Below are 14,518 nucleotides of genomic sequence, written 5' to 3' on the forward strand. Positions count from 1 at the left end.
AAAATCAATTCAAGGACAGGTTGCAACATTAGACTAGAAAGATACACATAATATATAAACAATACTTGCTTAAGTGTATAACTTGTTATGACAAGCTTTAGGTTGTACAAAAGTAATAACATTGTAAATAATTACAGGATGATGTAGTTATCAACGAATGGAGATTTTTCAACTTAAGGAACACAAGGAGAGAAGTATTGAAGTCTAAAAAGAAGCTTTTGACCAGTACATGCATAATGTAGATTTACTATAAGTATTTTGAATGAAAAATTGGATTTTGATATAATTACTAGAAGCTTTTTACCTATTTATGACCGGTACAGTTAGAATTAGGTAGTTAAAATGGAAAAATGTTGTTTACCAAAAAAAAATGGAAAAATGTTTTAAAAACTGAACTAGACCGACTAGTTTTAGTGGTCGAATGGTGAATCAGTTATATTTTAATTTGATTTATTTGCGATTCCACAACAAATTTAATAGCTAATTGAATTCTGGTTTAATGTTGAAACGTTGGCCAAAATGAATTGGAATGACAACAGTTATTGAATAGATAAGTAAATATAATTTTTTTCGCCTCCCATCATAATAATTCCTGAGTCCGCCACTGGTCTTAGATATATATACCTGACAAACTCTTTTATCTTGATGAGCACATTTCATATCTATATTTCAATCTAGGTTTACACTTTCTGGTTTAAAATACTCTTCTTCGATCTGGCTAGAGAATTGTTCATCCTCTATATTGTTGGAATTTGGCTTATGCAAATTAAACATTCATTTGTTATAAGTCAATTTCGAACATAAGGTGTAGGAACAAAGAGTAAGAAATATATGGTTGCTTTGTTGGCTTACTCTTCATCATGAGAAACTGGAGATGTTCGCGGTTTGGATTGGATCGGTTTTGAAGCAAAAATCATCTGATCTAATCTCTTCGGTTTGATAATTTAATCATCCATTTGATTTTGATTTTTTTTTTAAAATTCAATCCAATTTTATTCGGTTAGGATTTGATCGGTTTTCGATTTTTCGAAAAGACTAAAATTTCAGCCATACAAATCACTAGCTATATCAAAATAAAGTTATACAAAGTTAAAACCATTGAATAATTCAAATATTCAAACTAAAACAAGTCTTAAAACTCATAAACAGTTAAAATAGATTAATAGATAATAAAAAAACTAAAATAAGAGTTTGCTATCAATAACATCCAAGATTCCAAATTGTTATGGACATATATAAAGTTCATATATCTAAAACCCAATAAAGGGCAATCACATGACAGTTGGGTGATGGTACAATTGGACTTATGGACTATAAAGCTCAGAACTCCTACATTCACAGATAAACTTTATAAATAAGAAGTAAAATCTACATATATATCTGAATCTCTCTTTTACAATTATGTTATCACTGCACACATATCACCCCATTAACTAATGTCTTTATAATTGTGTACAGTCATCTGCGGTGGTTAAATATAACCATATTATAAGAGCCTGCTGCATTTCATTTTGTTATAATTCTGGGAGATTTATTTCAACTAATATGCTGCAAGCTAAATGATGTGCCAATTTTTCTTATGATTCAAACCAATAAACATTACTATTACTATTACAATTACATAAGAAAAAAAATTATTTCTTTACATTAACTAAAGACACTTTACTTTCTACAAAAAAAATTAAAAAAAAAAAATCATTTATCTTTTAACATTTTAAATTTGTTAAATTATATATAGAGATGCTGACTTCCACTGACGCATCTGTTGTAGTTCTTTCAAACCAGCCACTGATCCGATTCCTATTCTTGTTTGAGTAATCCCTCCTTTAGACTAAACATCCCAATTCTGTTTTATTGATCGAATGATGATCAGTTGATTATCTAGAAGTATATATTTCTATTATGCCCTGCAAGTAGTTGGACCTTTGATAGGTCACCTACTTTCAGATCATGGACTTACTGGAAAGGTAGGTTAGTTTGAAGATAAGATTTAAATAGTTCTGTGCTGAACCTAAAATCTTTTACAATCTTATTATGTAAGGGTCAGCATAAGGGTACCAACTAAAGTTGTTTAAAATTAATTGTGGGCTCTCAACAACCCTCTGAATTCCAAATCAACTGTATGAAATAACTGGTTGGACCTAGCCCAAGTGGTAGCCGGTCACTCAGAAAATCATATTCAAATTCACGTTCTTGGATGTATATTGACCTCCAATAAACAGTAGCTGACAATTGGGGAAGACTTGAATAGCAAAATTCATGAACCACACATTTTGTAGTGAGCCCTCCACCACAGAGTTTTAATTTATTATTATTTATTTTTTTGAAAACTTTAATTTATTTATTTTTACTCAAAGTTTGAAAGTTTATAGGAACTGAGACTACTTGAAAAGAGAGCCCACCGACATAAAAGCCCATGCATGACCTAAGATACTGCCCCCCACGACAAAAAAAAAAAAACATGTATGCCGTAAAGTGGTCGTAGACTGCGAAACATAAGGGATTAAGGGGTGGCGAGGCAATACCATGGGCAAGCTCATACTCTAATACTATAAAGTGATTTGACTAAATTGGCGAGCAATATTGATTTGGAATTATATTTAAAAAATCTATTCCGATATTAAAAGATGAACAGGACAATATTTATTTCAACTTAAGAAAAATTCAGTTATTTATTTCTTCAGTACAAAAATACTGCAGAAACGATAATCATAAAATATAAAGTAATTTTATGAAAAATATAATCTTTTACCATTAATTCAGTAATTATATCATAATTCTAATAAGAAATCTATTGTGCAATAAATGAAGTTTAGTAAACTATCACATATGCGTGACCCACCCAACATTTTTGTCATTAATCGAGGTCCCGCGCGGATTCCTGATTGATCAGGCTGATCTTTCCATGCCATTTTTTTTTTCGGACGTCGCATTAATTTATTGTTTTATCTATCTATTTTTGGGTCAATATCTGTACATATACAGATGAAGAAGTTTCTTATTAACAAATTGCAATAGGTGTCAAACTTTTCAGGAACTAGCTTGGTCTATGAGATTGAACATCACTCACATACACAATTATGCTCCTACTCTAAACAGCTCATTTTCTAGAAGGCATAAATCACGAATTTTTTTTTGAAGAAAATGAAAACTATTCATTCAAGAAAGTCCAGCGACACTTGCAAACACTTTTGACAAAAATATTCAAATATAATAATTTTCGCAATCTTTCTTGCTGAAGTAGTTTGAAGTGCATATCACAACATAATCATTCCTAACAATGACTATTTCGCATAAAAAATGTGAAAATGCGGCTCTACATCTATGTGTACTCATAGTAAGGTTGATTAGTTTTTCCCCAGCAAATGATATTTGAGTTCCTAAATACGTAGTCCATCTTTATTTGCATACCAATTGTGCACACATCATTGTTACACTCATGTACGTCCTGTGGGATAATTTACTCGGATGTAAAAAAAAAAATTCCATACCTAAATGGTGTGCGTTATATATGAAGTACAACTTTAAATTATTAGATCACGCCTATATGAGTTAGAACGTAAAATTATGTAACATTTTAAGTAGTTCTTGATTATCTATGTCAAATTAAATAGTTAAGAATTATTTCTCTCGTTTCTCACAATTAAATAATACTTTGATCACGCGGCATACCTCTTTAATCAAATGTGAATTATACAAGTATCATACTTGTTGATTTACAGCTGTATTTAAAAACATGGTTTTGTTGCTGTCAAGCCAAGCCAAAAAATAATAAATAAATAGTTTAAGCTCTTACAAATACAAGTTCTTGAGGGATTAGTAAGTGATCCTGTAATAAGACAAAATTATTGTTCTATATTATTCTATATTTTTTTGGAGAGATTATACTTACAATTTTTTTTTCTTTACAATCATTTTATGATTGTTAGATCAAAATTCAATCAATGGCTCTCACTTAATGTCATTTTGTAATTATTGATTTGTTTTTGACCCAACAACCATAAAAAAACATAAAAATAATTGTAAGAGAAAATAGATTGTAAGTAACTAAGTATAACCTCCCTTTGATATTTTACATCATAGGGTATAAAATAAAAAATTCTCTTGCTTCCGAAACACTTAAAAAATTTCTCCGATTTAGAATCAATTACTTAAATGGAAGTAAATTTTTTGGAAGAATAACTTATAAGTATTGTCAAAATTTGAATACTGTTTTTAAAAATAGATTTTTGATTTTGAAAATAAAAAAATAAAAAAACTTATTTGATAAGTCCTATTTTATAAAAAATAATTCTAAAAATTATAATTGTTTGTTTGTTTTTAGAACCAAATTTAAAGAATATATGGGTTTGTTTGAAATCTGTTTTGAAAAATGATTTTTAAAATTTTAGAATAAAAAAACTGAGTTTAGTTGGCAACTGAACTCCCAAGGGTTTGCTTGGGACAGTAGCGAAGCTCAATGCACTAGCTGTTCCAATGAGGGGCTAGCCTACAGGGCCGTAATCCGAGGGCAAGGTGACCGGAGGAGGTTGAATGAGGATACCTCCAGGATATATCAAAAAAAAAAAAAAAAACTCATTTGGTAAGCTTATTTAGTAAAAAATAAAAAATTAAAACTATACATTTTTTTGTTTTTAGAATCAAATTTAAAGAATATATCTGGGTTATTTTAGTTTTTTGTTTTGGTTTTTAACTTTTAAAACAAAAAAATAGAAAACATTTATTTCTATAAATATTCTACAAAATAATTTTAAGAATAAAATAACTAGAATACAATCAAATAAGTCTTATGTTTTAGTTGTTTTTGTTTTGTGTTTTGACTTTTATTTTTTAAAATAAAAAATATATAAAAACATATATTTTATTAACAATTCTACAAAATAATTTTAAGAAGAAAAAAAACCATAACTCTATCAAACATTATATACCTGGTTATTGCCAAATTCAACTTAATTTGAGCAATTCAAGCAATTGAATGTAAAGCGGAAAAAAGAGAATGAAACTCTAACGCTTCTGTGTCAGGGTAAACCAAAAATTGAAAAAAGAAAAAGAAACCTCTTGTGTCAGTAATCCATTACATATTGTCTATTCAATTGTCAGGAAACACACGTCAAAACCAAAATTGCTACCCAATCTGCACCTTTTATGGGCAATAATTGATACACATATCTACACCTTAATATTCCAGATTCCTTTCCAAATAATTCTATACATGGAAAAAATAAGAAAAGACAGAAAAAGTAGTTTGTTTAAAAGAGGAATGATCCAAAATTCCCATTTCACACATAAGCTGGGTATGAAGAACGCAAACTGTTCGGTATGCATGGAGAATTCCTCCATGCCCGAGCATGCAATTTGAGTATCTCTCTTACTTTTTCCTTGGCCTTGTTTCCACTATCCACTTGAAGCACCAAACAAAGTTTTGCAACCACACCCAGTTTCAGCATTTCTTGAACAACACTTGGAGTTGCAGAGAACTTGGAAATCGAAAGCAGAATCCTCACAGCTCTATCGTTTGCCACCGTCGAAACCCTTAGAATCTTCTTTGACACGATGGCAAGCCCTGCTCCATGACTTAACAGTTCTGCTCGTCCCTCAGCACACTGGCACAGAGATTCCAACAACACTAACATCATTTCACAAGGTTTTCTGTCCTTATAATCAAGAAGAAGTTCTATCAAAACAGGAACAGTTCCAGCTTCCACAGCTTTGATTCTGTTCCTCCCCCAAGGACAGAGTTGTATTAGTGTCTGAAGTGTCGCTTTTGATACCTTCTGGGAAATCTGGTCCTTCAAGAGTTGCACTAATTCAACAAAAAACTCAGTTCTTAGATGGAATAGTTGCACTGGTTCAGCCACTTCAGTCATAGATTTCAACAAAAAGACTGCATAAGCTCTTGACTCAAAGAACCCCTTTTGCATGACTCTTGTTAAGGAATCAATGAATTCTCCGTTTTTGAAGCCGAGGAGAGACTTCAATCCAGCTTCAGATACATGAAGATTATGGAGCATGCTTAAGGCTTCGTCACCTGGGTTAGCCTCTGATTCGGGCAATAAAGATGCAGAATCGATGTTATTCATTACAACTGTTGCTAAGAATTCAACAACACCTGCAGCTTCCATGCAACGTTTGTTTGTTTCACTCCCAGAAGCGATGGATTTAAGCCTTCTGAGACACTTAATCTGCATCAAAGGAGAATGAGAAGCATCTTTAAGGAGCTTGGAAATCTGGTATTTGTTGACGGGAGGTTTAGGAGTTGGAATCCTTTCGATGCCGTGAGAAGCGTTGATGGTACACCATGCTTGAACCAATCGCCGAAGGGTGTGATTTGGGGTGAGATCAGCGTAATCTGAAAGGGGTTGTTTGGTGACAGGGCATGTCTTGTTTTTCTTAGAAAATAGCCACTTCTCAATATTCTCTCGGTCATAGGTTATACCGGTGGATACAGTCACTGGATCCTTCATGATTTCTAAAGAAATGGGGCAGAGAAAGAATGGAGGAACATCAATCTCATCCATGTCGATCTTATAAATTAGATTTGAAAAGAAGAGTTAGGTTAGGTAGCTTGCGGAGACGATGATGAAAGTAAGGGTTGAGAGAATTGAAGGAGTTGTAAGGTGGGTTTGAAAACTTTTGAAGTTGAGAGTTGAGAGCGGGGTTGGTCTTCTTATTTATACACATATCCGTGTGTTAAATGCGGAGAAAGTCAAAACACGCAAAAAATAGAGCCTCCATTCATGATAGAGGGAAATAATGGGCGATGACTTTTCCAATATGGAAATCCTCAACTCGATTATATAACTTTACCTAGTCGACAGCAAGAACTAGACAAAACAGGAACAGGTTCTTGACAGCTTTAGTGATCATAGTATTTTATTTTATTTTTGATTCTCTTCTCTCTCTTTAATTCATGCTTCCTTACCTTTTTTTTTTTTTTTTTACCATCATAATACAAATTAAAAAATAAAATAAAATCGTGGTGCCACATCACCATGTGAGTCTCCTTATCAAGGAATAAATCTTTGGTACTACTGCTGTACCTAGATTCAGTGCATCTCATATGAGAGCACTACACATCAGAAGAAAGAGACAAAAATTTGATAGAAAATAAAAAAATTTAACTGACATGTAATATTTTCATTAGTAGGATGCACTGAATCTTTGCAACAGCAGTAGTACCAAAGATTTATTCGTTACCTCTAATGGAAGCATTTATTGAAGTAAATGCCCAAATATAATTAATATCAATAATAATTAAGTAAACCTCTTTACTGCAAGATTATATCCCAATTAATTATGGGTATCAATTAGGCAATTCGATATTAATCATTATAATTAATTGATTCTATAATTATGAGTGATTAATTTTATACTTTTAGGTCAAATTATGGGTCATTTACTCCATAATTATAAATGGATGACTTTGTAATTATGAATGAGACTGAGAGAGAGAAGGATTTTACTAAATATCCAAGTATCAAAAGTAGGGATAGATTCTTTTACATTTTTACCTATTTTTTTTTTCTGCCTATCATTCTCTAACATCATTATATCAGAATCTCAATTATCCTTAAAAATACAAGATCAATAATTTACAAATTGACAATAAATTTAAAATTAATAGCTCCTAAATATGTAATTTGATCCCATAAATATAAAAGTAATAATTTATAATTAAATAATCAATCAACATAATTAATATCCTTAATTAATTGGGATGTGATCTCATACACCTTTGCGTGCACTAAGTGATATCTCCTTAATTGTTAATCGTATTAATTTTTTTTCAGCATTTACTTGAGCAAATATGTAAATTATGTATTTACTAGAATAAATATTTTCATGTGTTAGTTTGGTTTAACTGGTGAACAGAATCAAACTTTATCAGATTGATAAATGGTTTGTAAATTATACTATTTTCTTATATTTTACTATAATCATCAAAAGATTCATTTTATAATTTAAAAATATTTGTAACTCTTTTTTTTAATAAACCTTTAATGTTTCTTAATCAGTATTTTTAAAAATTCATTACGAAGACTTATATATTTAATACTTTAAAAATAATAATTAATATTATATTTATTTAATGATTTGAAATTATCAAAATGACTCGTTAGAAGGATATATAGAATTGTTCTTGAATAAAATGTTGGATTTGACCTCAGGCCGACAAATTAAAATGTTTATTCCAATGATATTACACGTATAAAGCGCGAATAGATTTTTCAGTTTTTATTGATTGAGATTAACTAAGACATGATATGATTCATGGCCTATGATTCATTGTCGTATAGGCTGTGTGGCCGCCGTGTCTCTCCTCTTGTCAGTCTTGCGTTATCCTCATACAGCTTCTTTACTCGCTCAATTCTTAACTTGGTTCCGGTTGTCGCCGATACTTTGACCAAGCACGGGTCTATTTTTTTAAGCATGTTTTTATATTACAAATACTCAAGATTTATTCTCATGTATTTTCATAATCAAATCATCAATAAGAAATTTATGATAATAGATACATAAATAATATAACAAGTAATCTCTTAGGGAAACATATGAATAATTATGGGTATTTATCAACTGATTCAAACTACGATTATCGAAGAAAAAAAATTGATAACCGAAAATCAAAAAATTTAAAATTGAAAGAAAACATGCATATTTTAATTGGATTAGATTGATTTTTGGTTTGATTGGTGACATCGATTCAATATATTATGTATTTATTATTTTTAAAATTTTGTTACTCGTTGTTTTATATACTGGGAATATTGAATGTTATTGATAAGAAATTATCTTATTTTTTGTTTGAAGAATTAAATTTTTTGGTGATTTGAAATTTTATATGGATTCATTTGATATAGCTAATGATTTATACGGCTGAAATTTTAATTTTTTGAAAAACTGAAAAGAGATTTGATGCAAATTGAATAAAATTGAATCAGATTTAAAAAAAAATCAAAACTGAATGGATGATTAAATAATCAAAATAAAAATATTAAATCAAAATATTTTTTATTCAAAACCAATCTAATGCAAGCAGCGATGACCCTATGAATAAAGCATAGCCAGTATATTTTCCGAATTGTTTTGCCTGTGATTAATAATCTTCTCCAAAAGAATAGATTGTCCAAATAAACAAGAAAAAGTAAGGGTATTTTTTAATCTTTTTTTTTCAAAAGATGTTTTTAATATAAATTTTAAAAACTGACTTTGAAAATAAGTAAACAATAAAACTTATTTGAATATAATTAGATTTGATTTTATAAAAAAATGTAATTTTAAAAAATACTATTAATAAAGTTTCATAATTATGAAATTATTATCATAACGTTATTTAAATTTATTTACAAATATAAATTAATAAATTTTGATATTTATAAAATTATCACAGTAAAAACAAAACAAAAAATTAAAAATAACTTTTAAGAACCTTAGGTGCTACAGTTGTATTGAGTTTTAGCTAAAATTTATTTACAAATATAAATTAATAAATTTTGATATTTATAAAATTATCACAGTAAAAACAAAACAAAAAATTAAAAATAACTTTTAAGAAACATCCTTAGGTGCTACAGTTGTATTGAGTTTTAGGTATTACTTCCATTCATAATATGATATATATTTTATATTTATCAAATTATTAATAAATACTTTTTTATTTTCAAATAAGAAAATAATTTAATAAAAATAAGACACGTATTATATTATAAGTTATAACTAAAAATAAATAGTAATGGAAACTCAGTGAAACAATATCAATGAAGAAATTTTCGTGTTTATGAGAGAAAAAAAGTTAAATATTATTTTTTTAATAAATATTTATGAAAATATAGTTATTTTAAATGTAAATACGAATTTATAGCACTCAAATACGTCATACGGGAGGTGTGACCTGATGGAGAGACACACTCCACAAGGAGCGTGACTCACCAGATGCTGACACGTGGCACAAAAAGTCAGCAGTTTAATCATAAAACTTTGGAAGGTCATAACTTTCGACATGGGTATCCGAGTTAGGTATCTTTTTTATTCCACACAAATTTTCAACATCTACACAATGAGGTCTCCTTGAAGGGGATATGGTAAAAAAAAATTAGATATTTTATCGTAAAATTTCATAAGGCCATAATTTTGGCCTCTTATGCCCAAATTATGTTTTTTTTTTTTTATTTCGCATAACTTTTCGAGACGAACGTGTTGGCAAGTTCATGTAGGGGACTTGATAATTTTTTCTTCTTCCAAAATATGTTTCCTTGTGCTCTATTTGCATATTTCATATCTCTGTAAGTGTGAATGATGTTATTTAAATTGAAGTCTGTCTCCCATAAATATAATTTCAATTTGCAACACTGGTACCATAATTACAAGATCTCTACTATGAATGTTTCTAATCATGAGAGTGGTTTTCTCTTTATTAATATGGGTTTAAACCATTGTTTTTTAAATCTCGATTTATTATTACGATTTTACGTTTTTATGATTTTTATCAAAATGATTTTACTAATATTTCAAACGTTTTTACAATTTTTTACGATTTTTTTACATTACGATTTTACGTTTTTCGAATTTTTACTCTCTATTCGATTTTACTTAAGATCTCAATTTTAATAACATTGGTTTAAACATTCACATAGTATGAAGTATCATTGTTGTAAATTTTAGGGGTGTCAATATAGGTTATGACACGTGGGTTGACCCGCGACACGACACAAAAATTCGTGTTCGGGTTGACCCGTAGAAAAATTTGTGTCGTGTTCGTGTTAGGAAAAAAAAGACACGTAAAAAATTTGTGTCGTGATCGTGTTGAGGTATTTGTGTTCGTGTCGACCCATATTTTTTTTAATTATTTTTATTATTTTTTTTAATTTTGAACCATTTTTTTAAATTATTTTTGTCAATTACCGTTTTGACCCTTATTTTGCGTGTTATTCGTGTCGTGTCGTGTCAACCTGCAAAAAATCTGTGTCGTGTCAGTGTTGAAGATTTTGACACGAATAAAAATTCGTGTCGTGTTAGTGTTGATGTATTCGTGTCGTGTCAACCCGTTTTAACACCCCTAGTAAATTTGAACTTTTTTGTGAGAGGCAAAATATGCCAAATGAGGTGTCATTTGATATATCTTAAAAAGTTGTGAGAAACAATTTTTTTTTTACTTAATTTGAACACCCAAATCAAAAGTTATGGATTTCCAATATTTTACTATGAAACTATTAACTTTTTATAATACCTGTGGGGCATGTCTCTCTCCATCATGTCATGCCTAATGTGAAATGTTTTTGAATTCTATGTATTTGTAATTACATTTAAAATGACTACATTTTCATAATTTTTATTAAAAAAGTAATATATTAATTTTTATTTTATTTTTTGTTTGCCTGTTTTTGAGTTATTTATTCCCATCATTGTAGAAAGTAACCAATGCAATTCGCGTGTGTAAAGCATCGAATGTGGATCATGATCGTCATTAGTCTTGTTGACTCATTCAATCGCCACAGCTGTTGGTATATTCTCGAGGAATTAACTGTTTGGATGTATGTGAGATTTATTTGGGATTCCATATTTACACGTCATCACTTACACACTTTTTACAAAAGCAAAAATATATATCTTATTTTTTTTTTTATAACAATATATCTTATTTTAAATATATAAAGTTGTGTCATTCCAACTTTTCAAGTGAGAGAAAAAGATAGATTATGAGAGGAGATTGGACGAAAAAATAAATGTGTAGGTCTCACATATTTGTGAGAGAGAAATAACATAAGTTATATCATTTAAAAGGGCTAAGACGTTGTCTAATGGAAAATATAAAAAAATAGATAAAATTTATTAAGGAGAAAATAACTAAATAAATTTCATTCATTTTTTATATATATATGAAATAAAATTATTTTATATAACATAAGAGACATATTTTGCTTTACAAAAATTGTGTATTGCAATATGTGTTTTTTATTTTACCATTTAAAAATGGGTTTAACGTTTAAGAGATAAATTTTTTTAAAAAAATGTTTCTGTTTTTATTACAAAAATAATTTTTTTGTCACACTCACGTAAAAATAAGTAAATCTCATTGTAAACAAAAGAAAAAAGAGAGTAATAAGACTCACTTACTTCTATGTGAGTGCAGTAGAAAAAAAATTTCTATGCCAAAAATAGAAATTAAACCCATAAATTTATTTTTTATACATATATAAAAATATGTGAAATTCATATTTTTTCTTAGTGGATCTCGTCTATTTTTTTGTGATGAGAAATATATTTCCCTTAAAAAATAGTAGGTAATATAAAATCACGCAATAGAAACAATATGTAAATATTATTAATTTTACTATAAGACGTAAAGTCAGCATGACCCACATATATGAAATAGCACTATACAATTCCTTTAAATGGTACTTATACGGTTATACTTACACCTTTAAGTAATGTCAGTTAAAAAGAATAGAGTTAGAATGTCGTTCTAGCCAAGCTATCCAGATGTTAAAAGAGTAGCATGACGATCCTAGGGACTCTCAAGTCACTAGTAGATTGAGATTATGGTTAAAAGCAGACATCTTGTTCATACCAAGAGAGAAAACAACAAATGTGCTCATTGGTTAGCTAAAGCTGGGCAGACTAATAATCTCTATTTCAAATTTTTTAAAGATCCTCCTCCTCAGTTGATGGAACTTATAGTTGCTGATGCTAGAAATATGTCTAGCTTGCTAGTTTCTGATTTGTAATTTCTTTCTGTTTCTGGGGCTTAGCCCCTCTTTATTTACAAAAAAAAAAAAAAAAGTAATGTCAGTTAAAATATAATTAACTTTTTTACATAGCTATAGTATTGCAATCATTATATAATAAAATTATTTATATTCTGTAATATATAAATCGAAAATTTAAAAATCTCTTAAAGGTATTAAAATTAAAATCTTCCAATATATACGCCCAGCTAACAATATATTTTTTGAAGAGAAAATTTTCCTCCCATTATGCTGAAGAATTTCCCATTTTTCCATACCACTTTTTCTCTCTCTTGTGGACAGTGATATTTATAAGTCATTTTTATTGTATAGTATTTTATTTTTTTTTATTAATAAAAATACACATTTTGATCATTTTTTATTTAAATAAAAAAATATAAAAGAAAGGTGAGAAAAAGATGTAATGTAATTTTTTATGGAGTTTGATTTTCTCATGTTGTATAAGAATTCAATTTTCATGTTGTAACTCAACTACTGGTGGACCCTACAATTACTAAAAATAGAAAAAAAAAGAAAAAATTTACACGTAAATCGAAAGATCATAACATGAGAATTCAATTATCATTCCAAATGAGAAAATATTTTCCTTTTTTATTATTATTAATCCGGTTATGTTCCAGCTTTCATGTGACGACATTGAAGCAATTAACATGAACAAAACGAGGGTGGAAGGAAAAGGAGTTAAAGTTCAAAAGCAAAAGGTACTAAAAAAATAAAAAATAAAAGGAAAAAGCCAGAAAAGTAAGTGGAAACAAAAAATCGGTGACGGTGATAGTCGGCTACGAATATGTCACGTGGTGGTGAGTCTGGTGACCCCGCATCAAGTTGTTGTATACTGAATGTGACAGGTCCAGCACCTCAAAATTCATACATATCCAGAGTGAGGTTGAAAAATTGATCAAAGTGAGTATATTTTCTGTGGGAATAATTAAAAGTAAATATATTTATAATTTAATTTAAAATATAATTTTAATTTTATTTAAAATATATTGATATTAATTTACCAAAACTTTATACATAATTATATAAGTAAAGTATCTTTTTTGGGATCAATGTGGGGCTCTTATTTGAATTTTAAAGAAATCATAATTTTGATTAATTGAATTTATTTTAAATTTTAGAGGAATCATAAATTTAATTTTAAAAAAAAAATTAAAATAAGTACCATAAATTTTATTAAAGACTCAAAAGATATTTTATTTCGACTATATCTACATTTATTTTTTTTAAATAACTTTATTCTATTAATTTTTTTATTTTTTTTTTGATAAAACATTCTATTAAATTTTGTGCATGAAATAAAGTGCAACGATGTTTGAGACACGTCTTTTAGATGTGCATTGTCATGGTACGTATAGACGACAAAATTAAAGTGTAATAGCAATCATTTAGGATAAAAAATGTATAAAATAGCCGTCGCATGACATAGGCAGCGCAAATGGCACGAGGGACGAGCAATTAATCTTTGATAGTAATGCTGAATCAAAAATTTAATATATCTCACAAATGATAATATTATATGTTAGTTAAAATTTTGTTTTTTCTATCAGGTTTTTTTTTTCCTCTGATGTGTAATGCTCTCATTGATTAAATACACTGAATCTAGGTACAACAGTAATACCAAAAATTTATTCACGGACAAGGAACCGAGGGAGTGGTCTACGTGTCAGGGTCTCGCTGACGCAAGGCAAATGAACACTCGCCCTTTCAATCAAACGACATTGTTGGACATGCAAAAGGAGCGTCAAAATAGGTTATGATATGCGAGTTAT

At 28.9% G+C, this 14,518-nt stretch overlaps 1 protein-coding gene across 1 annotated transcript; it reads right to left on the reverse strand.

The window, feature by feature from the left end:
- Positions 1 to 5,279: 5,279 nt before the first annotated feature.
- On the reverse strand, positions 5,280 to 6,527 carry LOC133306189 (E3 ubiquitin-protein ligase PUB22-like). The gene has a single exon (XM_061506469.1). The coding sequence runs from the start codon at positions 6,516 to 6,518 to the stop codon at positions 5,280 to 5,282; it is 1,239 nt and encodes a 412-aa protein (XP_061362453.1). The 5' UTR covers positions 6,519 to 6,527.
- Positions 6,528 to 14,518: the final 7,991 nt, after the last annotated feature.

This window comes from Gastrolobium bilobum, unplaced genomic scaffold (assembly GCF_033153095.1).
Source record: "Gastrolobium bilobum isolate Gb01-03AN ecotype WA unplaced genomic scaffold, APGP_CSIRO_Gbil_v1 utg6649, whole genome shotgun sequence".
In the NCBI taxonomy this organism is placed as follows: Eukaryota; Viridiplantae; Streptophyta; class Magnoliopsida; order Fabales; family Fabaceae; genus Gastrolobium; species Gastrolobium bilobum.